The sequence below is a fragment of the Cylas formicarius genome, unplaced genomic scaffold (genome assembly GCF_029955315.1).
Source record: "Cylas formicarius isolate icCylForm1 unplaced genomic scaffold, icCylForm1.1 PGA_scaffold_9__14_contigs__length_23061073, whole genome shotgun sequence".
Classification (NCBI taxonomy): Eukaryota; Metazoa; Arthropoda; class Insecta; order Coleoptera; family Brentidae; genus Cylas; species Cylas formicarius.
Window position 1 is genome coordinate 21,413,171 of NW_026844365.1, and position 25,537 is coordinate 21,438,707.

Sequence of the window (25,537 nt, forward strand, 5' to 3'; positions counted from 1 at the left end):
CAGTGTGTTCGAACATAATGAAGTAGTGAAGAATAATTAGCAATACTAGTAGTTTTGATGATTAAGACAGTGTGTAATTGTGATAATAAAATATTCGATAGGTAGTCTCCGAGCATTATTAACCTACCTTTGAGGAACATAAGTCGAAGTAGCCAATGACAAATTGAACCCGTTACAATTGTTTTAATGGCTTTGGTAGATGCCGATTATCGATTTATAACTGTCGACGTTGGAGCCTACGGCCGTAATAGCGATGGAGGAATATTTCGTTCCTCCCAACTAGGAAAGGGACTTCAAGCAAAAACGCTAGATATTCCTGGAGACAAATTATTGCCTGAAACCAATATTGCTTTGCCACGTGTTATTATAGGAGATGAAGCGTTTCCTCTATTGCGAAATGTTATAAGACCGTACCCTGGAACTCAGACAGATAATCAAGAAGCAAATAGAATATATAACTATCGCCATAGCAGAATTAGACGTGTGAGTGAGAATGCCTTCGGAATAATGACCAAAAAGTTTCGTATTTTCTATAAAAAATTTAATATTTCACCGGAACATTTTGATATAATTACTCTAGCATGTACTGTTTTACATAATTTCTTAACAAACGATACCTGCTTTTGGCAACCTGGAGAATTGGAAAAGGAGGAAGCTCCAGTAGGATTAATTGATTTACAAAATATTGGTGGTAATTTCCAACGCGATGCTTTTGCCGTCAGAGAACAATTTAAGCAATATTTAGTTTCTAATCAAGGAATGGCGACCACGAATCGTGTCCACGGACTATTCTGGGATCTGGATCCGAATTAAAAAGATGAGACCTGTCTATCTCAAGAATGTATAGTTAGTTTTATTGGAAACGTACAAAATAACTATACTATGCTGAGAAATTGGTATATTAATAAAAATTATCTTAAAAAATGAACTTGTTGTTTTATTAACTTTAACCATAAGAAATAATATTCTGTTTTCTAAGATTTTAATTTTTTCTTCGTCCGAAGCAGGCTTGAATTTTTTGGCCGGAACGGGTTCGTCCTCTTCTCTGGCATCCGCATAAAAGTTGACGTCTGAAAATTCACGCATCCCTTTCAAGAATAGTTGTAATTCTTCCTCGTTGTCAGCCGCCAAACTCAGGTATCTGACGCCAAGATTTTTTAATTTTCCCTGTACCGTCTCATTTTTGGGTGAATATTTTAAATGCAAGTGAACCCGCTTGTTAACTATCTTCACCTCTTTCCTCCTATACCTATGACAATTTCATAGATTTTTAGTAAATTATGAAAAACAAGATAATGAAAGTGAACAATAAATCTGACTTACCTGAATATTTTTTACCATATGCCGTTGACTCTACTTGGAGAAAAAAAATATTATAAGTGGTACAAGATGTTCCAGCGTTGAAGAAGTAAAACAAATGATGTTGAAAAATAGTCGAATCGCTATTAGAGAAGTGGTTGAAGACGTCGGTATCTCTATTGTCTCGTGCCATGCATTTTTTCTGAAGTTTTGGGAATGAAAATTGTAACAAATTTGTTCCGAAACTGCTTAATTTTGAACAAAAGGACCGTCGAATGATATGCTCAAAAAGATCATAACGAATTATGGGTATATGGTTATGATGTCACGGTTCCGTGTTATTATTACCTTTTATTGGCGTATTTAAGATATTAATTTATTGAAGATGAGTACTGCCGTATTATTTGGGCGAGAGTCCTTAGTGAACCTGGCTAACGCCGATTAGCGGCGTAGCGCGGCATCTGTGGGTTGGTAAAATACTGGTTGCATAGTTCCCGAAAATTACAAATTCGAATTTGATTCCTAATAGGTTTTATTTTTCAATGTTATACAAAGCTGCTTACTGCGAAGCAGTAATTTTCCTATCGAAGCCCGTAGTAGTTCTGTTCCGGATTTTCGAAGTATTGGTTTGGAAGTGTTAGGTTGGTATTGTGCCTAGGGTTATTTTGGTTTGCTAGTTTTCGATCGGTTCCTATTCTCAGGCCTCGATTCCCTCCAATTTTTTGTGGCGGAAGACTTATATTTAAGGTGGTGAACGGGGTTTTGGGACTCCTTTTTCCTCGATGGATTTGATGGCGGCAGAAGCCTGGTGAAGGTCATTGGAATATTGGTTGGAAATTTCCCGAGTTTGGGGATCGAGCCTTCCGCTGCGGCTACTGCGACTTGTTGCTTGGGTGCACAAGTTTGCGGAGAGGGGATTTATCTGCCGTCCAATTCCCGATAGACACTCCTAGGGGCACCCGACATCGTTGGTCCCCCCGTTAGGAAAACCCTCGTGGCCGAGGTAGGTTAACCTTGCGCTAAGCTGGCACTGTTTTCTAATTTTACACTGTTAGGGGGGTAGTGTTTCTAGATACGCTTGTTTTTAGGTTTTTTTTTCTCTTCCCTCCTTCTCGGTTTTTCCGCTTGTCCCGCTTGTCCGGGGGACTGTGACTCACTGATTGGCACGGAGTCTGCCCGTGCACTGTCTCCGGACTTGCTTTTGTTGGATTATGAGCTGTGACCCACTTATTGACCGAGCCCCGTGCACTGTATACGTATTCCGCCTACGAACACTTGGGCTAGGACGTGGCGAGCGAAACTATGAAGCTTATGAGGTACCGTTAGTTATATGGGATTTTGTTAATGCTATAAGTGACCCTCCCCTGTTGTGATGCACCCGTATGAGTGGCACTAGCCCGATTTATTCGAACATAATCTCTGCTATCGCACGTTGCAGCACCTGTTCTCCGCGTGCGCTCTGTATACCCTTGGTGCACACTTTACTAAGTTTCTCCCACCTTTTAATTTCAACTGGAGGAAAATCACCTGATACACCCGTAATTTAGTTGATCGTGCTCTAATATTGTACATGGGTTTAGCAAGTTTCACCGAATTGGGTACTTAGTAATTTAGTTATATTATTTCCAGCTTTAATTAAATTCATTCACTTAAATTTAGAGTTTCATTTTCTTGCCCCATTTAAGAAGTTGAGCCCACTGCGAAGGTGCCGAGGTGCAGAACAGGCAGAGCTTTTTCGTGATTTGGGGGCTCACCTTGTGCTGTTCAGTCTGGTTCAGCTGCGGTACACACATGAGTTTTAAAACCACTACCTGTTTTACTTTTCATGGAAAATGGACCTGCGTAGTCGACGCCAGTTATGTCGAAGGGATGGGTTGGACAAATGCGCTGCTCATGCAAATTTCCCATAATTGGTTTTGAAATTTTTGGGTTGAATCTAACGGCCGGTCCAGACACTCCGTTTTGCACAACGTTTTAAATCCGCGCAGTTTTAAGACGGAATGAAACCGTTGCAACTTTGAGCGTCCAGACGGTACAGTCTTGACGGTGCAGTCTTGTATTTTCCGCTCAGTTTTGTGTGATATCGCCATGGAGGAGGTTCTCCTGTGGTCAATTTTCGCCTGCTGTATTGTAAAAAAAAAAAGATTGGAACACATCAGAGGAACCGTTCGTTCAAAATGGTCACGGAAATGGCTTTTAAAAAGGCGGGACTTTTCCCATATAAGATTATTGAGTGAATTACGTGACGAACCTAATGATTGGCGAAACTACTTGAGAATGGACATGGACACGTATATTTACTTATTGGAATTAGTGACACCGCATATCAAGAAAGAAAATACTTGTATGAGAGCAGCAATATCACCACATGAAAGGCTAACAGCAACTTTAAGATTTTTGGCAACCGGCAGAAGTTACAAAGACCTGGAGTTCACAACAATTATATCAAAACAATCGCTAAGTGAAATCATTCCCGAAACATGTGAAGCTATCTACAAGGTGCTGAAGAAGGATTACTTGAAGGTAAGAAATATTGTTATTTTCCATAAACGATTTATTATTTAATTGAACATTATAAACTTTATTATTGTAGAAAAGTTATTATGGTAAGCAATAGAAATGCACGCAAGTAACTTCAGTTTGGTTGAAATGATGACAAGTAGGTTCCAACGGGAGAGTGGGCAGGGGCTTGGTGGGCGCGTGTCTGTACATCTTGTTCACCTTGCTGTGGGATGATGCATGAAACTGCCGGAATTTTCCCAATTGTTTCATACTCCTGAGTGTGAGGTATTTGTTCTGGGGCGTAGTTATGTGGCATAGGCTGCGGCTGCTGCGAGAAGGAGTGGTATTGTCCAACTTGTGAAGAAAGATTTTGTTGCATTCTGATTTGATGTGGCGTATTCTGTTGAGGCCAATAATTCGTGGCATTCATTGAACCAAAATCATCTTGTCGCTGGCTTTTCATGTCAACAATTCGAAAATTTCTGGTAAGCGTACCCAACTCAGCTTCGAATAAAACGTCGGAAATTAGTTTCTGAGCAATTATGTTTTGTGAATTCGGGATTTCTCTGAGTTTATTAGCCACATGTTTTCCGAATACCTGAAATGCATCATCTGCCTGTAGCGATTCCAGTTTCTTCCCTATCACCTGCAGGACTTCAATTGTGCCATCATCATTCCCAACAGCCTTCCTCTTGTTACGAGTTAACTTGTGCGAGGTATTGACAGAATGGGAAGTACTCGTAGATGCTTCGGAAGCAGGAGTAGCAGGGGTAGTAGCAGCTTCACTGGGCCCACTGTCAATAACAGTTTCTTGCACATCGTCTTCCACCTGAAAATATTAAACAATAAATGTATTATTGATCTCCATATTTTTATTATTTTTACAAATTTTCAATGATGAAACTCTTGCAATATTTCTTCTTTTTTTGTTTTGTTTCAGTTTCCCAAGACTGAAGAGGAGTGGATGGAAGTTGCAGCGGAGTTTGAAAGAATGTGGCAGTTCCCTCATTGTTTAGGGTCAATTGACGGAAAACATATTAGAATTGTGCCACCTAAAGGAAGTGGGTCCTATTATTTCAATTACAAAAAAACACACAGTGTTGTTCTTATGGCAATAGCCAATGCCAATTGCGAGTTTTTGTATTGTGATATAGGAACAAACGGTCGGATCTCAGATGGAGGAGTCATAAATAACACTCAATTTTATGAAAAACTCGTTAACAACGAGTTAAAAATTCCAAAACCCCGATCCATTGGAAGTTCAAACAGAGTTTTAAGATATGTTTTTGTTGGGGATGAAGCCTTCGCTATGCGTCCAGACCTTCTCAAACCATATCGACGAGAAACATTAACAAGGGACCGAAGAATTTTTAATTACCGCCTATCTAGGGCGAGGCGTGTTGTTGAAAACACATTCGGCATTTTGGCTTCCCGATTTCGTATTTTCCACACAAGTATTAATTTAAAGATGCACAACGTCAATACTGTAGTTCTTGCGTGTTGCGCTTTACACAACTTTTTGCGGAGAAAGTCCCCCCAAAACTACACCCCTCCAGAAAGTATGGATCAGGAAAATATTTCTGAATGTACTGTTCAATTAGGTGAAAGATGTAACCCAGAATTAGTGCACGACCTACAGTGTGGACCAAGAGGCCACATGTTGAACAATGCTAACGGGGTCAGAGATCATTTCAAGGAGTACTTTAACAATGAGGGGTCTGTTCCTTGGCAAGATAGATTTATAACTTTAAACAATTAATGGCGTACATAAATAATTATTTGGTACTTGTAATTTTTTAGTAGACACTTGTAATAAACATTGTAAAAGCTGATTGTACCTATTAAATAAAAGAATATGTTTCAGTTAATAAAGAGATTAGGTAATAATAGGAAATTTTGTTGTTTTTTTTCTTACCAGTTGTGATGATTCGTCGCAGTTTACAGACTCTTCACTTTCGTCCATGGTATTCCTCGACGGCCTTGGTGTCTCCTGATCATTGAGAAAATGCAGCAAATCGAAATACCACAGAGATGGCTTGTAAATTTCGTCTTCTCCAGCCCCAGATCGAATCGATTTGTTTACCTTTGCCAATTCTTTGCGATAAACGCTTCTCAAAGAATTGATTTTCTTCACCACTGTCTCCCTGCTCGCGTTGACATCTATTTCTTTGAACTTTTCAACCAATCTCTCGTACGCTTCCCCCTTTTTGTCCCTGTCACTGTACTCTTTAGATTTAACTCGCCAAAGGCACGGAAAACTTTCATAATGTGAAATAAAATCCGTCAAAAACTCGCGAGAACATTGCCGCAGATCTGCCATGGTCGGATGATTAGAGAAAACTGAGGAACAAAACGGATTGGAAAACGGAGTAAGTGTCCACACGCAACGACATGTCTGCGCAGGTCACGGTTTTCAGAGCTCACGAGATCAGTTATCGCTGCAACTGTGCAGTCCTCCCGACGGACTGCGCAGTTTTCCGGTCCACACGCAACGTTTTGTCTGCAACGTCTTGAACTGCGGAGACAAAACGTTGTGCAAAACGGAGTGTCTGGACCGGCCTTTAAACATTTGACACAATTTCGAACTGTCAGCTTGGCTAAATACCGCCCAGAAATTGGCCAAAATTTCTCGCGTATCGATGCTAATAAATGTTGCGGGCCTGCATGAAATAACTTTTCATGGTCGTTTTTAAATAATACGAGGTCTGTCAATTATATTCCCGGAAAAGTGCCCGGACGGTCCGGAATATACATAAATTCTTAAAATTAAGTTACCGGCGCCACCGTTGGATCCACCATTGGAAGCACCCCCTGAAGCCCCCTGAAGATAGGTCCCTCAGCACCCGTGTCGTGAACTGCGAATGAGGAGTGGGCTGGAGCGTTGTCGTGATGCAGCACCCATCCACGTTCGGCCAATTCCGGCCGTGCACGAAACACACGGGCCTTCAGACGTTTCAAAACTTCAATGTAGAACTTCCCATTGACTGTCTGACCTGCTGGAACGTATTCGTGGTGTACAACTCCATTAATATCGAAGAATGCGATGAGCAAAGATTTCACTGTTGATTTCGACATTCTGGCTTTTGTGGGGCGCTTCCCCCCCTTTTCCACCCACTGCATGCTCTGTCGTTTGGTCTCAGGGTCATACTGGAACACCCAAGACTCGTCTCCGGTAATAACATTTGACATCCAGTCTTCTCCTTCCTCCTCAATTCGAGAAATCATGTCTTCACAGATGGATAAACGAAGCTCTTTCTGCTCAACTGTGAGCACTTTGGGAACCATTTTCGCGCACAACTTGCGCATCCCTAAATCCTCGTGTAGCATCTGTCGAATGGTTTCCTTGTTGATACCCAACTCGTCTTCCAACATTCTTAGGCTTACCCGACGGCCTCCGAGCACACGCACGCGCAGGCGATCGACGTTTTGTGCCGTTCGAGAGGTGGAGGGAGCTCCCTTACGTGAATCGTCCTCCACCGACTCCCTGCCTTTCCTGAACCGCTTAGCCCACTCGTAGACAGCTGTTTTTTTCAGGCAATCATCCTTGTACACGTCGGTTAAATGTTTCATAATTTCCGCGGAACTAACACCACGTTTGACCAAAAATTTGATCACTACTCAGTTTTTTTAGCACACATTTTCGCGACAAGGGGTCCAAACACGCCGATGATCAAAGTACTGTAACACACGAACTGAACAACCGATCGAGACGAAACTTGCACAGACTGACGCAGAAATGAATCCTCTTTCGAATGACACAACGCGAACGCCGTAGCATAACGAGAGTCGCAGTGTTGCCACTTTTCCGGGAATCTAATTGACAGACCTCGTAATTTCGTGAACGAATGCTGTTTTGGTAAAATGAGTGGATATTTCTTTTCAAAATCATACTTTGCATTTGACAGTCTTCTCCCAACACGCAATAAAGGGGTTTAAATTTCCAATTTTATTCGAATTGAATTTACCTTTCTTGACTAATTCAATTTCGCGAGAAAATGATTCAATTTGAACTAATTTTGTCCAGCGTTTAAAAGCATCTTCAATTTCTTGAACTGAAAGTGGTCCGAACTGACGATTCTGTTTTGAATTCTTAAAATTTTCTTTGAATCTAAATATCAGTGCAATTACTCGTGTCAAAGTATTTATATTAGAAAATATTTCAAATATACTAATATCAGAAATTTGACGAGCAATAAGAACCTTGACGTTGTTTCGCATATCAGGAAGCCCTTCTTATAGATTTAAATTAATAGTGGGCCAATGAATTTCGTCTAATTTTAAATAATCTGGTCCTTGCCACCATATTTTTGCGCCTCCTATTTCGCAAGGCTTTACACCCCGTGACAAGAGATCAGCTGGGTTAAATTGAGTTGGAACGTGTTTCCACGGATTTGAACCAGTTAAAGTTTGAATCTCCGACACTCGGTTACTAACAAATTTTTTTAACTTATTTGGGGGGTTTTCAACCACCCAAGTACCACGGTTGAGTCTGTCCAAAATACACATTTTTGTATTTTCAGTCTTAGAGCTTTCAAAACTTTTTCATACAATCTAGCTGAAACTAGAGCACCACATAATTCCAATCGAGGCATGGTAATTGTTTTAAGAGGTGCCACCTTTGATTTACTGCACAATAAATTAACAAATGCCTTGAAATTTTGGTCAATGGATTTAACATACACACATGAACCGTAAGCCTTTTCGGAAGCATCGGAAAAGAAATGGAGCTCAATATAAGTTGAATTTTTACAAATAACATTTCGATTTATTTTTAGTTCATTTGATTCACTGAGTTGCGAATAAAACTGACACCAAATTGAGTGGATATGTAAAGGTAAGCTCTCATCCCCAGAAATTTTTTCAAGCCATATGTTTTGCAATAAAATTTTTATTAAAATTACACAGGGACTTAGGAGCCCTAGTGGATCAAATATTTGAGATATTGATGACAAAATTGTACGTTTGGTGATTTTTGAACTTTCCAAAATTTCACATGTATTGTACATTAAACTGTCGCTAGTTGGACACCAAATCAAGCCTAATGTTTTTGTGCTTTCATTTTCGCCGAAATCAACAATTTTTGACAAAGAATCATTATCAGGAATACATGACAAAATTTCTGGATTATTATAGTAGAATTTTCTCAAGTTAAAGCAACCTTGGCGGAGTATTTCGGATACTGTTTTACATATTTGCATAGCTTCTTCAACCGTATCTCCGCCTGTTAGCATATCATCTACGTTCTGGGTAAGTACCCTCGTTTTCATTTGCTAATTGTACTAGACATCTTATCGCAAGAAAGGAAGCCGCCGCTGTACCGTATGTTACCGTTTTCAATTCGTACGCGTCGGGTGGATCGTTTGAATTAAACCGCCACAAAATTCTTTGAAGCGATCTTTGTTCCGGGTTAATCAAAACACATCTGTACATTTTTGCGATGTCGGCTGATATTACGAAACGGTGTTGTCTAAATCTAAGGAATATTGAAAACAAATCTTGCTGAATGGTGGGTCCGACCATTTGTAAATTCTGGCAAAGCTTTGCATGGGTCAAAATATTTTTCCATATAATAACAACTATTATGAAAAACAAAATGGCGCGGCCATGGGAAATTGTTTATCTCCTTTCCTGGCTGAAATTTTCATGCATCATTTTGAACATAATGCTAAAGAAAATTTCGAGTACTTTACTAGGATATGGTATAGATACGTCGACGATGTTTTCACGGTTTTTGATACAACTTGCATGGATTTAAATGACTTTATTTCAAACTTGAATAATTACTTCCCATCTATTAAATTCACATATGAAATAGAAAGTAACATGCAGTTGCCTTTTTTGGACGTTCTCGTTATCAAAAACAGTGAAAATCATATAGTTTTTTGACATTTATAGGAAAGACACTAGTATTTTAAGATACATAACCAATTATTCTATCCATGCTTTTCAACATAAAATGGCAAGTTTTAATTTTCTAGTCCATAGACTTGTCACGTTTCCTTTAAATCAAGAAAGGTTTGAGGTGGAAAGAAGCCTTATAAAAAAGGTGGCTAGAATCAATGGCCACGAAGATAGTTTTATCGATAAGTTAAGTAGGAAATTTAGATTTAAAAACGAACTTCAAAAATCAAAGACTTTTCAAGCTGATAAGGAAAATTTAAAAGTAGTCTCAATTCCTTTCTCTCCCCAATATACAAGTGGACTTGATAGAGTCTTCACGGCCGCAGGTCTTCGAAGTGTCTATCAGTCCGGATCAAAATTAAAAAATCTCTTGGGTAATATGTTGTAACGATTGTGATAAGTCATATGTAGGGCAAACCAAAAGATCAATTAATGTTAGATTTAAGGAACATTTAGCTCATTTCAAATTTGGTATATTAGAAAAATCAAGTGTAGCCGAACATATGTTCAACAATAATCATAAGATAGATATAAGTAATTTAAAATTAGTTAAACATGTAAATAATAGTAGAAAATTAGATGACTACGAAAGCTTAGAAATTGTTATACGCGCTGATTGGTTGAATGAACAGTGCGTAATTCCCTCTCCCACTTCCCGATGTGTATATATATAGAGAGCATCTGTTCTATTAAGTTTAGTTTTAATCTTCTCCTGAAGATGCCAACTTGGTTGGCGAAACGCGCGTCGAGTACGTAAAATTGAGTTTCGGTTTGTGGTAAAACGCGTTATTGTGTGTTAAGAACTGCTGAAATCGGTCGGTAAATAATCGATACGGGTGCAAGGGTGTATTTAGTCATGTACACCACTGTGTCGCCGGGACTTCCTGGTACCGGCGGTCTGCAGTGGCAGTGGCCGGCAGCTCACCGGTTATTTTACCGGTATTATTTTACGGTCGGCGTGTGTGCCAAGTCCCGTTCCATCCAGTGGTTCACTATTAGAATTTAGACGGCCGGAATAAAACCGACCGTCCAAAATCGGTGTGTGTATGTGTGTGCTAATAATAAATAATTTATTCGGAAAGAAAACGTAAACATAGCTGACCACAATTCACGGTATTAAATTTTTGATAAACATCGTAATTGTATCGTATATTGCACGGTCCATTCGAATTGAAATATACCAATGCTTCCAGTGGCGGAGGTAGATTTCCATAACTGTCATAGATGATATTAGGTCCCTGTTTTTTGTAACATGTTCAGTGGGTTCCGGTTCCGTTTCTACTGTCCATTTTGATTATACCTCGTTCATTTTTTCTTATTTTTCTGGGCAGATTATCTCTCACAAAAACATCCCTAAACCATGGTATTTTCAACAACTTTTTAGCATACTTTTCCAACTGAATATTCGTTTACGGATAATCGTTTGGTATTTGCTTCTTACTCATTTTATTAATTTGTTCTGCAATTACGACGGCGGTACTAAGCTTTCTATTTATTTGTTAACGGTTATACGGCTTAAGAAAAAGTCTCATTCCTGTTTTATACGGTTTTAAGTATATGCCTTTACCCTTTGCGATCGCTTCCATGGTTTTGTTGTGACGTTGCGATTCTTGCAATTGTTTCGTTGCCGATTTCGCATCGTTTACAGCTTTTGCGATACCCGGAGCTCCACCGGAAAGAGCACCGAGCGCCGAAAGTTTTTTGTATTTTTTTTAAACAAGTATGAATTAATCTCCTGGAATGGTAATAGTAACCACCACCGCCGCGGTCTGTATTTTGAATGCCCATACCGAGTTTGTTTTGTTTTCATGGCCGCCGTTACTCCTAAAGCGGCAATTTTCTCCTTCCACCCGAAATTTTTAGCTTTAAATCTAGCTAAAGCTTTGGAAGCTAATACTTTATCTGCCTCGTGACGCTTGTTTAAAGCACTGACAGTTGAATATGCGATATCGTGTTGTTTGCATGCATCGTCCAAACCGTTTATGCCGGAATCGTTTTTAGCGAGACGTTTTTCAACTTTTGTACCGCGTCCGCACCAATTATACCGCGGAATATGCATTTCTAAAGGCAATTTGTTGATTACCGTATTTAATAAATCTACCTGATGCGTAACACTTCATGCTGACGATCGTGTGTGTTCGTTTTGTTAGTACATACTAATGTAGAAAGGTTGTAAGTCATCTATTTTATGTCATTATGAATAGTACAGTGTTTTAGAAAACAATCACATTATGAAACTTATTAAACAAAGTACTACATTAGATATTGAAAATAATACGTTTAACGAAAAATCTTACAAGAGGCATGGTAAATTGTTTCCCGCAACAATAAGATGTATTATCGTGGGTCCTTCGAATTGCGATAAAACTAACGTGATGATTAATTTAATCGAACACGAGAACGGTGTAAAATTTGAAAACGGGTCCTTGGACCAACCAAAATATATTTACCTGGATCAACTACTGAAATCAATAAAAGGTATTCGATATTTTACATTTAACGCCGGTGAAACCATTATGCATCCGTCGGAGGCTAAATTGAACAGTATTTTAATTTTCGACGATGTAGCGTGCGACAACCAAGATATCATACGCGAATGGGACGACATAATAAAATTGACTCGTTTTATTTATGTCAAACGTATGCTAAAATACCTAAACATCTTATAAGAGACAATGCTAATGTCTTGTAATTTTCAAACAAGACGATTTAAATTTGAAACACATATCGGTACAGATATGACTTTTGAACGTTTTAAGGAGATGTGTGCTTTATGCTGGAACGAACCGTTTAGTTTCCTAACTATATTTAAAGACTGCGATATTAGGAGGTTGATATAGGAAAACATTAGATTGCTTCATACATTTCTAATCGTCCTATCGCGGCGGCGGCGGCGGCGGAAAGGATCAGATATTTACGTTCAAGGTAAACGGTACAGAGGTACTCAAGGTTTATACGAATTGTTTTTTAAAAAGTATCCTAATAGTAGTTTATTTAACGAACAAGACAGGGAAAATTATAAACAAATTGTATACAAAACGAACGCTCACAATAATAATAATAAGTTGTTTTTCTAAATTTGTTTGGGCGCTACCTGTAAAAAATAAGTCGGGATCGGAAGTGACGAGAGCTATGGAAACAATTTTAAAGTCGTCATCTCCACTACCACCAAAAAATTTACAAACTGACGCTGGAGCTGAATTTTTCAACAAAGACTTTCAAAATTTAATGAAAAAATATATCAATCATTATAATGTATTTAGCGAGAAAAAGGCCTCTGGAAAGAGTGGAAAGAGTGAACCGTACCATAAAAAATATAGGAAATAGTTTAGTCTACGAGGAAACTATAAATGGATCGACATAGCGGAAATTGTTAGAAACTACAATAATAAACGTAATAACAACGTAATTAAAATGAAGCCGGCCGATGTTACAAAGAAGCACGAAAAAAAGCTATTGGAAGCGGTGTTTAATCGAATAATAATGACAAATCTTAATACCAAATTTAAGATTGGCGATCGCGTACGGATATCGAAGAGGCGAGGTGTTTTCGATTAAAAATTACAACCAAATTGGTCAACGGAAATTTTTACGGTAGATAAAGTTCAAGTAACCAATCCCACTACGTATTTATTAAAAGATGGAAAATTTACAATGAACAACTGCAAAAAGTATAGTTTCCACACGTTTAAAACTAACCAAAACTCGATAGGGGGTTTGTAAAATCGTTGGGGTTTGATGACAAACACAATAGTTGGGATAGATATAAATAATGTTGCGTAGGTGTGAGGAAGATTCAGTTGCAAATTAGTGGTGCTCATAAAACATCCAAAAAATGTGTATCCTCGACGTTCAACCATTTCAGTATAAACAGAGCGGTTATAGAGAAATCGCAATAATAAACGTGTCCAGCGGAGAAGTGTTTCATAGATTGGTGAATACACCTTGTCCTATAACTGGTTCACAGGTGAAATTAGAAATCATCTTTTGAAGACCACGAATCGTGTCCACGGTCTATGCTGGGATCTGAATCCCAATAAAAAAGATGAGACCTGTCTAGCTCAAGAATGTATAGTTAGTTTTATTGGAAACGTTGTACAAAATAACTATATTTATGTTAAAGGCAGTTGTAATGTAAACTGGTTAAAATCACTGCTTTATTACAATGATATTGTCGATTTACATGACATTGGATGTCTAAATTTGAAAAGTTTAAAAGAAAATAATCAGTATAATTTTCATTGTAATAATCAGTTTTATAATTCCTCTTATTCTGCCAAAGAGAATGTACTATTGCTGAGAAATTGTTATATTAATAAAAATTATCTTAAAAAATGAACTTGTTTTATTAACTTTAACCATAAGAAAAATTAAAATTATTTTTATCATGGTAAAATTAAACAAGTTATAACTCGAATAATTTTTTATTATTTTATTTAGTTACTACACTAAATTTTTGACTTTCAAAATCGTCAGCGTCGTCGTCTAAAATGAAACAAAAATCTTCTACTTTGCTGGTACAGGGAGTGGTGGTGGTGGTGGCTGATTTTAATATTCTGTTTTCTAAAATTTTTATTTTTTCTTCTTCCGAAGCAGGCTTGAATTTTTTTGTCGGAACGGGTTCGTCCTCTTCTATGGCAGCCGCATAAAAGTTGACGTCTGAGAATTCACGCATCCGCTTCAGTAATAATTGTAATTCTTCCTTGTCATCGGCTGCCACTCTCAGGTATCGGACGGGAAGATTTTTTAATTTTCCCTGTATCGTCTCATTTTTGGGTGAATATTTTAAGTACAAGTGAACTCGCTTATTAACAATCTTCACCTCTTTCCTACCATACCTATGACAATTTGATAGATTTTTAGTAAATTAAGAAAAACAAGACAAGACCTGAATAATTTTTTTAAAAATACCACCAGCATCTTGTTGGAAAGTCTGGCGGGATCGGTTGACTCAAAAATCAATGTTGATGGAGTGTCCATCTTCGTTGTGTACAATGATTCATTGTCGTAGAGTTGATATATTCATATGCATTTATTTATTAAATTATTATCTATCCTAAAATTTCCACTTCATCAGCACGAAAATAACATGGTACACAGTGTAAACATAATATTAACAGTGATCACATTATATTTATCAATTGCGCAAAACTTAATAGTTTTGACCCTAACCCCGCTATCTGATAAAAACGGTAAAATTCTACAATGTGATATTATTTATCACATACGCGTCTATTAGAATATACAAAAAAGTCTGCTGCGTATACGAGGTGTGTTCAAAAAGTATCGCGAATTTGTCCCCTTCAAAGTATTCCCCATGAGATATTTTACACTTGTGCCAACTGTTTTTCCAATCTTCGAAGCACTTCAAAAAATCATTTTTTTATCTTCTTCAGCTCCTCCTTCGATGTCGTCTTTATCTCGTCAAGAGAAGCGTAACGTCGTCCTTTCATAGGCCTCTTCAGTTTAGGGGACAAGAAAAAGTCACAGGGGGACAGATCTGGGTAATACGGTGGCTGCGGCATCATTAGTGTGTTTTTTTGGCCAAAAAGTCGCGCACAAGCAACGATGTGTGAGCAGGGGCGTTATCGTGGTGCAAAAGCCAATTTTTGTTCTTCCACAAATCCGGGCGTTTCTGGCGGATTGCTTCGCGCAAATTGCACATAACTTGCAGGTAATATTCCTTATTGACCGTTCTTCCTTGTGGCAAGAACTCATGATGCACCACGTCCCTGCAATCGAAGAAAACTGTCAGCAAAACTTTCACATTCGACCGAACTTGGCGCGCCTTTTCGGGGCTTGGTTCGTGCTGCAGCTTCCATTGAGATGATTGAGCTTTGGTTTCCACGTCATAACCATAAACCCACGATTCGTCACCAGTTATGACCCTCTGGAGCAAATTTGGGTCGTCGCGGACAGAGTTTAATATCTCATTAGCAATGTTCATGCGATGCTGTTTTTGTGCGGCGCGGTCACGCGGTGGATCGGGAGGATAATTAAATAAACTTGAATTTTAATATATTTTATTTATAAAATTGGTCTGGCGAGGAGTTTCTTCTTCTTTTTGTGTCGATTCCGTCGACCATCCCATTGTTCATGTTCCTTCAGTTGTTCTTCTTCCAGTTCCCGGAGGAAATCTAAATACGAAGTGCACTCCTCGCCGTCCCACTTCGTCGACCACCCACCCGGGTACTCCTGCTGCTCCTTTGTTTCTTTTGATCCACCGGGTTGCTCCTGCTGCTGGTGATGTTCCGTTGTCGTTGTATGTCGTACCGGGAATTCTAACCCCCGGTACTCTTTGTGTGATTTGAATATGTGACGCCCTAAGCGATGCGCCAACATAATATGCGACTTGTCATACGGACAAACTGCGATTTTTTCTAGAACAAAACAAAATATGATATGTAGCGTTTCCTATAAAACACACATTTTTTAAACAAAACTTCCAAAAAGAGGGGTTATCAAATAATTTTAAAAATTGTTTTTTAAGTTATACGCGCATACCAAAATTCACGTTTCAATTCACTGTCATTTAAATGATATTAAAAAAGTGTATTATTGTCAAAAGGGCAAACTGCAATTTTTTAGTACAAAAAATAAAACAAAAATATGTATATATTTCGCGTTTTCCCCATAAAACGCACATTTTTGAAACAAAACTTTCAGTAAGTGGGGTCATCAAATAAATTTAAAAATTGTTTATTTTTTAAAAGATATTAAAAACACTCAATTTAATTCGGTTATTATGCAACGTAAAAAAGATGAGTATCATATTTTAAAAACAGGTAGAAACTAACCAAAAAAGTGATAACCCAAACCGAAACCCACAAAAAAAGACACGCACTGTATAAAGGTAATTAAAATATATAACTTACCAGTTGTAGGGTCGTAGGGAAATGGACATCGCACTTCGGTATTCATTGCACTGAATATAGTCTATAATACACATGCAACGTATTTATACACATGCACTCCCTTCCATGGTTGAATTAAAAGTCGAAAGTCTTCTACCCACAAGCACCAACGCCGATTTGGATAGACGCGATGTTGTCGCCAGACAACCGTGCAGGTAGGAGTCTCAGGGTCAACATGCTTTCACACGGGAACGACTTGAGACGCAACCGCTTCGGACGTTGGACGAATGTATGTTGCCGCAAAAGATCAAGGCCAACTTGCTTTCATTTTTTACAATCTCCGTATGGGATGTGGAATTTGAAAACGCGCCGAGTCTAAATGTCAAGTTGTTTTGCTTGTTGAGAATAATAATTAATTGCCCGTTTATATTTGCTCCGTGGGATTAACGTAATGGGAAAAATTTGTTGCAACGCATGTGGAGGTGTCTTTGTTTGTTATATTTTAGAAAGTATTCTCGCACCGTATAAATACATCTCATTTTTCTCTGTTTTGTCAGTAGTTGTTTTTGGTATTATTCGTGCAACGTGGAAGCTAACTTTGTGGTTTGGTGTTCGTACAAAAAAGCAGTAAGGACCTTTTTTATTGTTTTATTTTAATTCTTTAACATTTGTTATTATTTTATAAAGGTCTTAAAGATCATCTTAGTACTCTCAACCCGTAACCGCAAATAGAATAGCAGCAATCTTAAGCGTAAGTTTTTTTTTTATTTTTTTTTAATTTTGAGATAAAATAATAATTTATAGATGGACTTAAGTCAACTGAATCAAACCTGTCTTGCAGAAGGTGATTTTGAGCAGCCGATTGTCAAACTGCATGAATTGCCGATAGGCGTTCCGTTTAAAATTACTAGAGCCAAAATTGTTAATACAAAATTTGGCAATTCCGTGTTGCTGCAATTAGAAAATTCCGTAGTATTTCTTCCTACTCGCGTGACAGAAGCTTTCCGTCCGAGACTAGAACACTTTGCGTCGGGGCAGTACAAACTGGTCTACGAGGGATCCAAAGATATTGGAAAGCCCAACTCTTTAAAGAAATTCAAAATAATTCAAAATTAATCAACATATTATACAGGGTAAGTCTTATTTACTGTTATATATTTAATAAACCACGATGCGCATAAAGCAGATCATTCATAGAGCGCAAATCTTAATTTTAACCTTACAAAAATTAAAAAAGCATATTTCCGACAAGTTCACTCTTAGAGATAGTGATGTGTGGCTTAGGAGACTAAATAAAAATATTGAATCTTGCAACCAAATCGTTTCTAACGAAAAGGATTTATCTATTGGGTTGGAAAATTACAAACTACAATTCAACATCTGAAAGCTATTAGAAAAATTATTCTTAATTATCAACATAAGCATTTTGGATTGGGATTACAAAGTAGTAGCCGCGAGACAAACACAAATGAAATGGTTGTATGGGAATCGGTAGCGTCGTGTTTCCAGGGAAGAGTTCAGACCGGTGTCATAATTAATTTACTTCATAAAGATTTAATTCAATTTTTAAACGATTGTCGTCCAATTTTTCAACAAAAAATTAGTCAAATTTTAAAGAAATTTTTATTGCTGAAAGTAAATACCACATTTTGCGGTGAATTTATTAAGGCAAAACATGATGTCCAAGGCGAAGTTGATGTTAAATATCTGAGTACCGGAAATGCTGTAGTTGATTTAGGAACAGAATTGAATGATTGGTTTGTTGAAAATGTGCAAGATAAAATTATAAATCAAATGTCAGAGTTTCAGGAACGTGATTCCGGGTGGACTTTAAATAATATTATTTATTTAGAGATTAACATTAATAAATTTGAAATGGGTAACGGATCATCCTTCGTTGAGTTGCCTAAAGAAATTGCGAATAAAAGGGCTTGTATTAACATTAGAAATGACGATCAAGCGTGTTTTTATTGGTCAGTTGTATGCGGACTCTTTCCAGCACGTTTTCGTCAGTATTTACCCTCTTCATATCCATACTATAAAAGTGTTTTGAAAACTGAAAATTTACAAACACCTATGGAAATGAATAAAATAAGCAAATTTGAAAAAGACAATGATATTTCCATCAATGTTTATATCTTAGAGTTTAATAAAAATGAAAAAACTAGTTTTTATTCCGTGCTACCTGCACGATTAACAAAAGAAAAAGGCGAAAAACATTCAAATTTGTTGTTAATACAAAATAAATATTATCCAAAAGTTAATGATTTTGATCCTGATCCGCAAGATAATGATCATGAAGAAATAAAATATCACTATTGTTACATTAAAAATTTGTCTCGATTAGTTTCCTCACAGCTCAGTAAATATAATCACAAGAAATACATTTGCGATAGGTGTTTGAATTATTTCAATAACGAAACTGGTCTACATGACCACGAAACAATGTGTTCCAGTTTCAATGAGTATAAAGTGTCTTTTCCCAAATATGATTATGTTGAATTTCGAAACCATATATATAAACAAAGGACTCCGTTTGTAATTTACGCCGATTTTGAGAGTCAATTGAGAAAAGTAAATTTGAAAATTTCAGATAAAACCTCGAAATACCAAAGCACGAAGCTTACAGTGCTGCATATTACTTTAAATGTTCTTATGATGATTCAATATCATTTTTCAAAAGTTATCTTGGTCTAGATTGTATTGATTGGTTCGTGGAGGAAATATCTAATTTATCAAAATTTGTTCGTTCAAAATTTAAGGATTTATACCAATGGATAGTGAAATTACTCTAGATCAAAGGTCGAGCCATTGTCATATTTGTAGTGCCCGTAGTATTCCAGAACCTTTCTGGATACGATAGCCACTTCCTGCTTCCGGTTTTAGCAAAAAAAAAGCTGTATATCCATAGTTCCGGTTAATAAGGAAAAATACATCTCTTTTACATATTTTGCCACGTCTCTCTTCCACTGAAGGTGGAGGGGAGACCGAAGCAATCCTACTATACTTTGCTCACTTTGCTACCGATTGGAAGCAGTAAGTATAGGGCCCAAGCAGCTCAGTTTCTCAAAATATGGGCGGGGTATAAAAAAAGAAAGTAAATAAATCAAAGGTTGGAAACCGGGGCGCCAGCTAGGACAAAACCCCAACCTATACTATAAGTTAGTGATAGTGACTATTGTCCTTACTCACTAGCCACCGAACAAACTCACAAAGTTAACAAAGTTCGAACCCAAATAACCAAAAACTAAATAAATAATTAATAAATAAACCGGCACGTCAGTTTAAATCTCCATATATTGGCTCAAGTACAAACTAAGCACAGGAAGCTTGGTTACGATCGATCGTTTACAAATAACCATTACAAACAAAATGTTTTTATAATTGTGTACTTTATCTTTACCCTAATTGCGCTCTTTAATTTATTAAAAATTGAAATTTTTATTTAATAGGAATAAAATTAACCGAAACGTAAATAGAGTCTTATCTGTGATCCTCCAGTTACCAGCAACGAACGAGTCGGGCAAGCTCTAAGATGGGTGTCCTGTATACTGCCTACGGGTTCACCAGTCAGTGGGATAGGCACGAATGCTTATCACTCTTGGACGAGGAGATATGCACTGCAACGTCCTGAACCGAGCTAACTTGAAGACTTGAAGAATTCTTGGGTTGCAGAATTCATAACACGTGCCGTCCACGGTGTAAGGAGGCACCAAATCCAATTGAACCGGAACCGGGGAAGCCAGTACCAAATGGGAAGCCAAAACCAGTCCAACAATCAAAAACTGGTTCCAAAAGGAAAAGCAAATCCAAAACCAAAATCAAAACCAAAGAAAAACCCTACAAAACAAAATAATGAGTTGCGGAGTTCATAATTACTTGCAAAGTGTGAAATAAATTGTGAAACTTACGCCTGATGATCGTGGGTGGCGGTGAAGAGTGCCAGGTGCTAGGTTGGTTAGCTTTAATCCAGCCAAAGCTGTAATGTTGGGGACGTCCAAGCAAAATACTACCAGCAAGACGACGATCCGCAACTTCTATACGATTTCAATCCGGTTTAATCCTCGAAAACTACGAGATGCCACAAACTTATTCGGATTGAAATCTTGCAACCACTTGCACCGGCGGAAATCGTAGAGCCAAAGAAAGAAAGACCGATGAAGTTTCACAAAGTTCCAAAAAAAGAGACCGATGGTGCTGGCAATACGATGTTCGGTTCCGACACCACTAGGGTCAATGGGCCAATAATGACGGAAGTTAATTATTACACACACATGAATGAGATTACACAGTAACGTCTTAGGAAATTGAAGACGAACGTGGGCCAAAGGTCGAGTGCTTAACTGTACTAATGGCCGAGTGCATTCGCGTTGACAGAGGATTGAAATATAACCTCTCCCAAAAGCAACAAGTGTAAATAAATGAATGCAAGGGACAAGAATAGAAATTGGCGTTAGTTCGGAAATAAGAAGGGGAATACAGGACGATCGTCTCGTGCAATCCAACCGCATTCCGCAGTAACATCTTAAATTGCAGCAAAAATGCAAGGACTTACACTTATTTACATTTATTTTAGGACAGGCAAACCACACCAAGCAATTAAACAGTTACAGTGTGTTCGAACAGAATGAAGTAGCAATACCAGGATAAAGATAGTGTGTAATTGTGAGAATAAAACATTTAATAGGTAGTCTCCGAGCATTATTAACCTACATGTGAGAAACATAAGTCGAAGTAGCCAATGACAAATTGAACCCGTTACACTCCCCCTCTTCTTCGGAAGGAGGTTTAATTTCATAGAAAAGTAAACCGACGACAACCGTAAAGCCAACCAGGCCAAACTAAGACGCGCAATACTCGCAAAACTCAAAACTAGATGTGAACAATAGTAGATATATAGTGCCGATATAAGCAACAAAAACACGGTTTAATAAAAGAAAAACTATAGATACAATAGTAAATATTTATTAGCTCATATGTAGACAACGTAATGCTTCGTACAAGCGGTGTTTCTGGTCCATGAGATTTTCTACTTCATCGCGGTCGAGGATAATTTCGTCGCCATGATCCTGTTTCAGTATCAACTCACAGCTCTCTTCTTCGTTCGAATAGGTCACCTCGATACTGCTCCCGATGTAGACTGTTATGTCGTTCCAGAACATGATTTCTCCCACCTCGTCCTCCAGAAAGAACAAAAAATCCCAAAAATCCTGGACTTGAAAATCTATGTGCTTGTTCTTGAAGATGAAACGGACACCTGAATTCTTTATTTCGAAAATCGTGTTTTCTTCGATAGTGACCACTTTGTTACACATTGCGACAAACAGACTGACTTCGGTATCAAATTCAAATGTACTTATATATCAACAACCCCCCACTTAAGAGAGGTATTTACATTTAGTCAATTTGAATAAGCATTTTGCCAAAAGAAGCAAACAAGCGCACGTAGTTACATATAGCGGGATTAAAATAGTTTTTCGATCTGCCGAGATGTTGTATTCGTTACCGCAATTGTCGTTAACGCCGCCGCTGGTCTTATTGGAAATCTTGATAGCGATCGTTTGCCATTCGCCGTGGTCTTCGTAGCTCCGGTTCGCGAAAACGAAACGTACCTTGTAATTTAAATACGGCTTATCTGCGGTAGTGTTATTCGACAATGTCACGCTAAAAGTTTGTAGCTTGTCGATTCCGTTGACCTGAGCGAGTTGCATACGCGTCCACGTATCGGGCCAAATGCACCGATTATTATGATTTTTGAAACAAACGAACGCTTCAATCACATCCTTAGGTTTATGTATATAGAAAACGTTTTGTACCACAGCCGACAACAAAACAAAGTGAGCACTTAACAAAACCATGTTTCTAGCCCGAATGAATCTATCCTAGATCTCGGTAACTGCTTTTATAACACTCAAACAATAATGACATTTATTCTGGGGAGGTGCCGGGCCGTCGATATGCATTTTGCTGTCCGGTCTGTTATAGTGAACAAAGCAGGGCAAATGAGTTTGCAATTCAAAATTGTTGCGATGTCGTACTGGTAACTTATGCCACATATTTAACAAATCGTGCGGTCTCACATGCTCCAAAAAATGTTGCACAGGAATCAATTCAAGTTGTTCGGTATCCAAGCTTCTAAAATCGTCGAAGAAAACTATCTTCTTATTCATTGTTGTGAAAGATCGATAACTTTCTTAACAAATCCCTAATTTGTTTAAAGACACTCTCTGTGGGACAATTAATTCCGACAAGACTCAAGTCTATTTCACCGACTCCCGTTAATTTATTCAAAAATTCGTTGTATTCGTAATACGTTTTTTCTTTGAAAAAATACAAATGTCCGTTGGTGTATCGGAACGCGCCCGACAAATCGCCGGGCAGACCCGGAAACAGTTCCGTAGTAAAACCGTGTTCACTCGCACTCAAAGAACACTCGTCTATTTCTGCATAGTAGCGTTTACCGTAAAATATATACGTTCGACCGCCATACGTATTAAAAATGGCGTTCACTGTTTTACCCGCAGGCACACCCAGTCGAAGGACGCTTTGTCGGTCGCCCACTACCGTGAAACTCGGGAAGTGAAGTAAATAAAACGAATCACCGGTGACTACCAAAAGTTGTCCGTTGGGTCTTTGGTAGATATGCGAAATAGGAGCGTAAATAGGGACATAATCTGATATCATTTTAGGTTTCATGTAGACCTTATCACCTAATCTTATTATCCAAACCCATTTGTCGTAAAATAGATACATATGATGGTTAGACGTAACCAAACGTATGGATGGATTTACGTGACACAAATCTGGTACTTTTGTTTCGTTTTTCCCTATCGGAGGTTTCGTAGTTGTAGTAGTAGTGGTAGTGGTAGTTGTTGTTGTTGTTATTGTTGTAGTCGGAGTTGTTACGCGGGCGGTGGTTGTGGTTTTTTTACCATATAAACGTTGAAGACCTGCAATATCGTCGTATGACAATGTCTTAGAATATAAGCTATACCAAGGGTACATAATGGCATTGCGATCGTTACTGTGCGCCAAACCCAACGTATGTCCAATTTCGTGGAACAACACAGTAAATAAGCTCGTCTTTCCTCCGGGCGCAGGCACTTCTAAACCGTAGTACCAATCTTCGGATTTATCCAAATGAACTTCCACGCACTCTTGTTGTTGATTTGGAAAAAATGCATGTCCTAATATGTTACCCCTTCCGTCGAAAGCAAAAGGGCAGGATTCGTTCCCTTTACATCTAATGCTTTTTCTGTGGGTAGTATATTTGTCAGACATCAAAATCATTATATCCGGCTCTGAGTAATTTAAGAAAAAATTTAAATTTGATTCATCACTCCATATTTTAAAAACCTCGGTTGCCAGCACTTTTAACTCTTGATAGTGACTGGGCGGTACTTGAATATACCAATTTAAATCCGTTTTCTGCCATCGCGAAACAGTCGTGAAGGCATTTTCTATTACACCACATCGGGGTTTATTGATTAGTTCGACGGTTTCGTTATTAAGAGTACCATCCACCGGTAAATTATAGAAATCCTGAAAATCCATTAGGGCACGTTGCAAACTCGATGTATTGATCTGCGTTAAAGATTCGTTGTCGTTAGGTGAAAGGAATCCGAATTTTTGTAAATATTCAATCACACCTTCCTCGGGCAGCGCGGCGACTATCGTCGACACGTCCGAACAGGTAGTAAAGACAGCGTAGCATAGCAGCAGGACTTTCATCTCGTTCAAGGTCAGTAAAATACTAAAATGTATTCGGTCCCTAGCTAATCTTTTATAGGTAAAATAACAAAGAGAAGTGATGAACCAAACGCTTTTAGTCGCTATTTTGCGTGAGATGACGCAGAATATTACTCGAGAAATGGAACGAAAAAAGAATTATACTTCAATAGATTACAGTTGCGCAGTTTGTATTCATATCATAGCATTAGCGTGCTTTATTTTTACGTGCAAATGTATTATTAATTTTTTGAATTGAAATAAAAAGTCTTATTTAAATTTAAAAAAAGTTTTATTTCATACAGGGATCCTTGAATACAACCAATTATATAATAGGGCAGAATTTCTCAACGCGCACATGCGCAGTCTTTCTCCGGAGTGAAACATGCAATGGGCGTAATCCGGTTGAAATTTCGGAGGATTCAACCAATTATCATCGTCGAATTTCTCCACGTTAATGACTCTGCATGCGACATCCGCCCGATCCATTTTCGACATTAAAAATTCCATTTTTGATCTTCCTCTCACGTATATCAAGTCAGCATTTTCTATCAGTAGTGCTATCAACGTATCAATGTCGGAATATTGAACAAAACCAGAACTGTATTTGAGACCGTGATGATATTGTTCGAGCCAGCGTACCGTTCTTTTTTCTGCACCGGTCAACGTGCAATATTCACGCGGCGGTTTCAAAACGTAATGACTAATTTGGCATCCATTGTAGACAGCCATTTCTTTTACGACAAATCCATCTTCTAACTGGAAGCCTTGAATATCTACCGCAACGATGCGAATTTTTAATATGACTGGTTAAGATTAGGTTCCTCCGGCGGTATTTATGTTAGATTTCGAACAATCTCGCTGAGCGGTAGTTGTTCCACGATAAAATCGTGAATGATGATGCAATAGGCACGTGTATTCGCGGGAAATCCCTTTTTTGCTTCGATGTCTAACTTTACGTCTACAGTGCTGGATTTTACACTGTCGTTTCTTCGAGAACAGTCGATGATGAAAATCGCGCAGTTTTTGAAAGCTATATAGTCAAGCAACGCAGTTTTTTCCCCACATCCCTTATAACTGTTGTAGAAATCTGTGTAATTGTGATGCGCTTCTACGAAGTCATTCTTTTCAAAATCTAATCGTAAACGTTCGTGAGGGTAATATTCTCCGTTTAGTGTTAATCTTATATCCGTTACGTTGACGTGATCGAAAATCGTCGCATTTTTCGCTTCATTATCTTTGCGATTTGTTTG

The 25,537-nt window shown here is 38.1% G+C and overlaps 3 protein-coding genes across 7 annotated transcripts in view; 2 read left to right on the top strand and 1 right to left on the bottom strand.

Moving 5' to 3' along the window:
- Positions 1 to 5,689, top strand: part of LOC132707927 (putative nuclease HARBI1) — a 44,215-nt gene extending 38,526 nt beyond the window's left edge. Inside the window, exons 1-2 of one of the 2 annotated variants that reach the window (XM_060679971.1) lie at positions 3,388 to 3,822; positions 4,742 to 5,689. In XM_060679971.1, coding sequence (XP_060535954.1) covers positions 3,388 to 3,822; positions 4,742 to 5,560 — 1,254 coding nt within the window. In that variant the 3' untranslated portion in view covers positions 5,561 to 5,689. Of the gene's footprint in view, positions 1 to 3,387; positions 3,823 to 4,741 lie in introns of those variants that run through there. The other variant, XR_009619791.1, reaches the window with a different exon arrangement.
- On the bottom strand, positions 3,298 to 6,155 carry LOC132707930 (uncharacterized). Of its 3 annotated transcripts, none has more exons than XM_060679975.1 (3): positions 5,717 to 6,155; positions 4,021 to 4,630; positions 3,298 to 3,422 (listed from the first exon to the last, which is right to left on the bottom strand). In XM_060679975.1, exons 1-3 carry the CDS (start codon positions 6,119 to 6,121, stop codon positions 3,409 to 3,411), a joined length of 1,029 nt encoding a protein of 342 aa, XP_060535958.1. In that variant the 5' UTR covers positions 6,122 to 6,155; the 3' UTR covers positions 3,298 to 3,408. The 3 variants fall into 3 exon arrangements, with proteins under 3 accessions (XP_060535958.1, XP_060535959.1, XP_060535957.1); XM_060679976.1 differs by lacking the exon at positions 3,298 to 3,422 and having other exon boundaries at positions 3,837 to 4,630; positions 5,717 to 5,791; positions 5,885 to 6,155; XM_060679974.1 differs by lacking the exon at positions 3,298 to 3,422 and having other exon boundaries at positions 3,837 to 4,630.
- An 11,036-nt stretch (positions 6,156 to 17,191) lies between these two features.
- The window catches only part of LOC132707928 (uncharacterized), a 132,571-nt gene continuing 124,225 nt past the window's right edge, over positions 17,192 to 25,537 (top strand). Inside the window, exons 1-2 of one of the 2 annotated variants that reach the window (XM_060679973.1) lie at positions 17,192 to 17,307; positions 17,361 to 19,336. In XM_060679973.1, coding sequence (XP_060535956.1) covers positions 18,030 to 19,253 — 1,224 coding nt within the window. In that variant the 5' untranslated portion in view covers positions 17,192 to 17,307; positions 17,361 to 18,029 and the 3' untranslated portion in view covers positions 19,254 to 19,336. Of the gene's footprint in view, positions 17,308 to 17,360; positions 19,359 to 25,537 lie in introns of both variants that reach the window. The other variant, XM_060679972.1, reaches the window with a different exon arrangement.

Excerpts from the sequence above, each read along its gene's own strand:
- LOC132707930 (XM_060679974.1), bottom strand. The coding sequence starts at position 6,121 with ATGGCAGATCTGCGGCAATGTTCTCGCGAGTTTTTGACGGATTTTATT. Across the intron at positions 4,631-5,716 it reads GCGACGAATCATCACAACTG|GTGGAAGACGATGTGCAAGA; the intron begins GTAAGAAAAAAA and ends TAATATTTTCAG.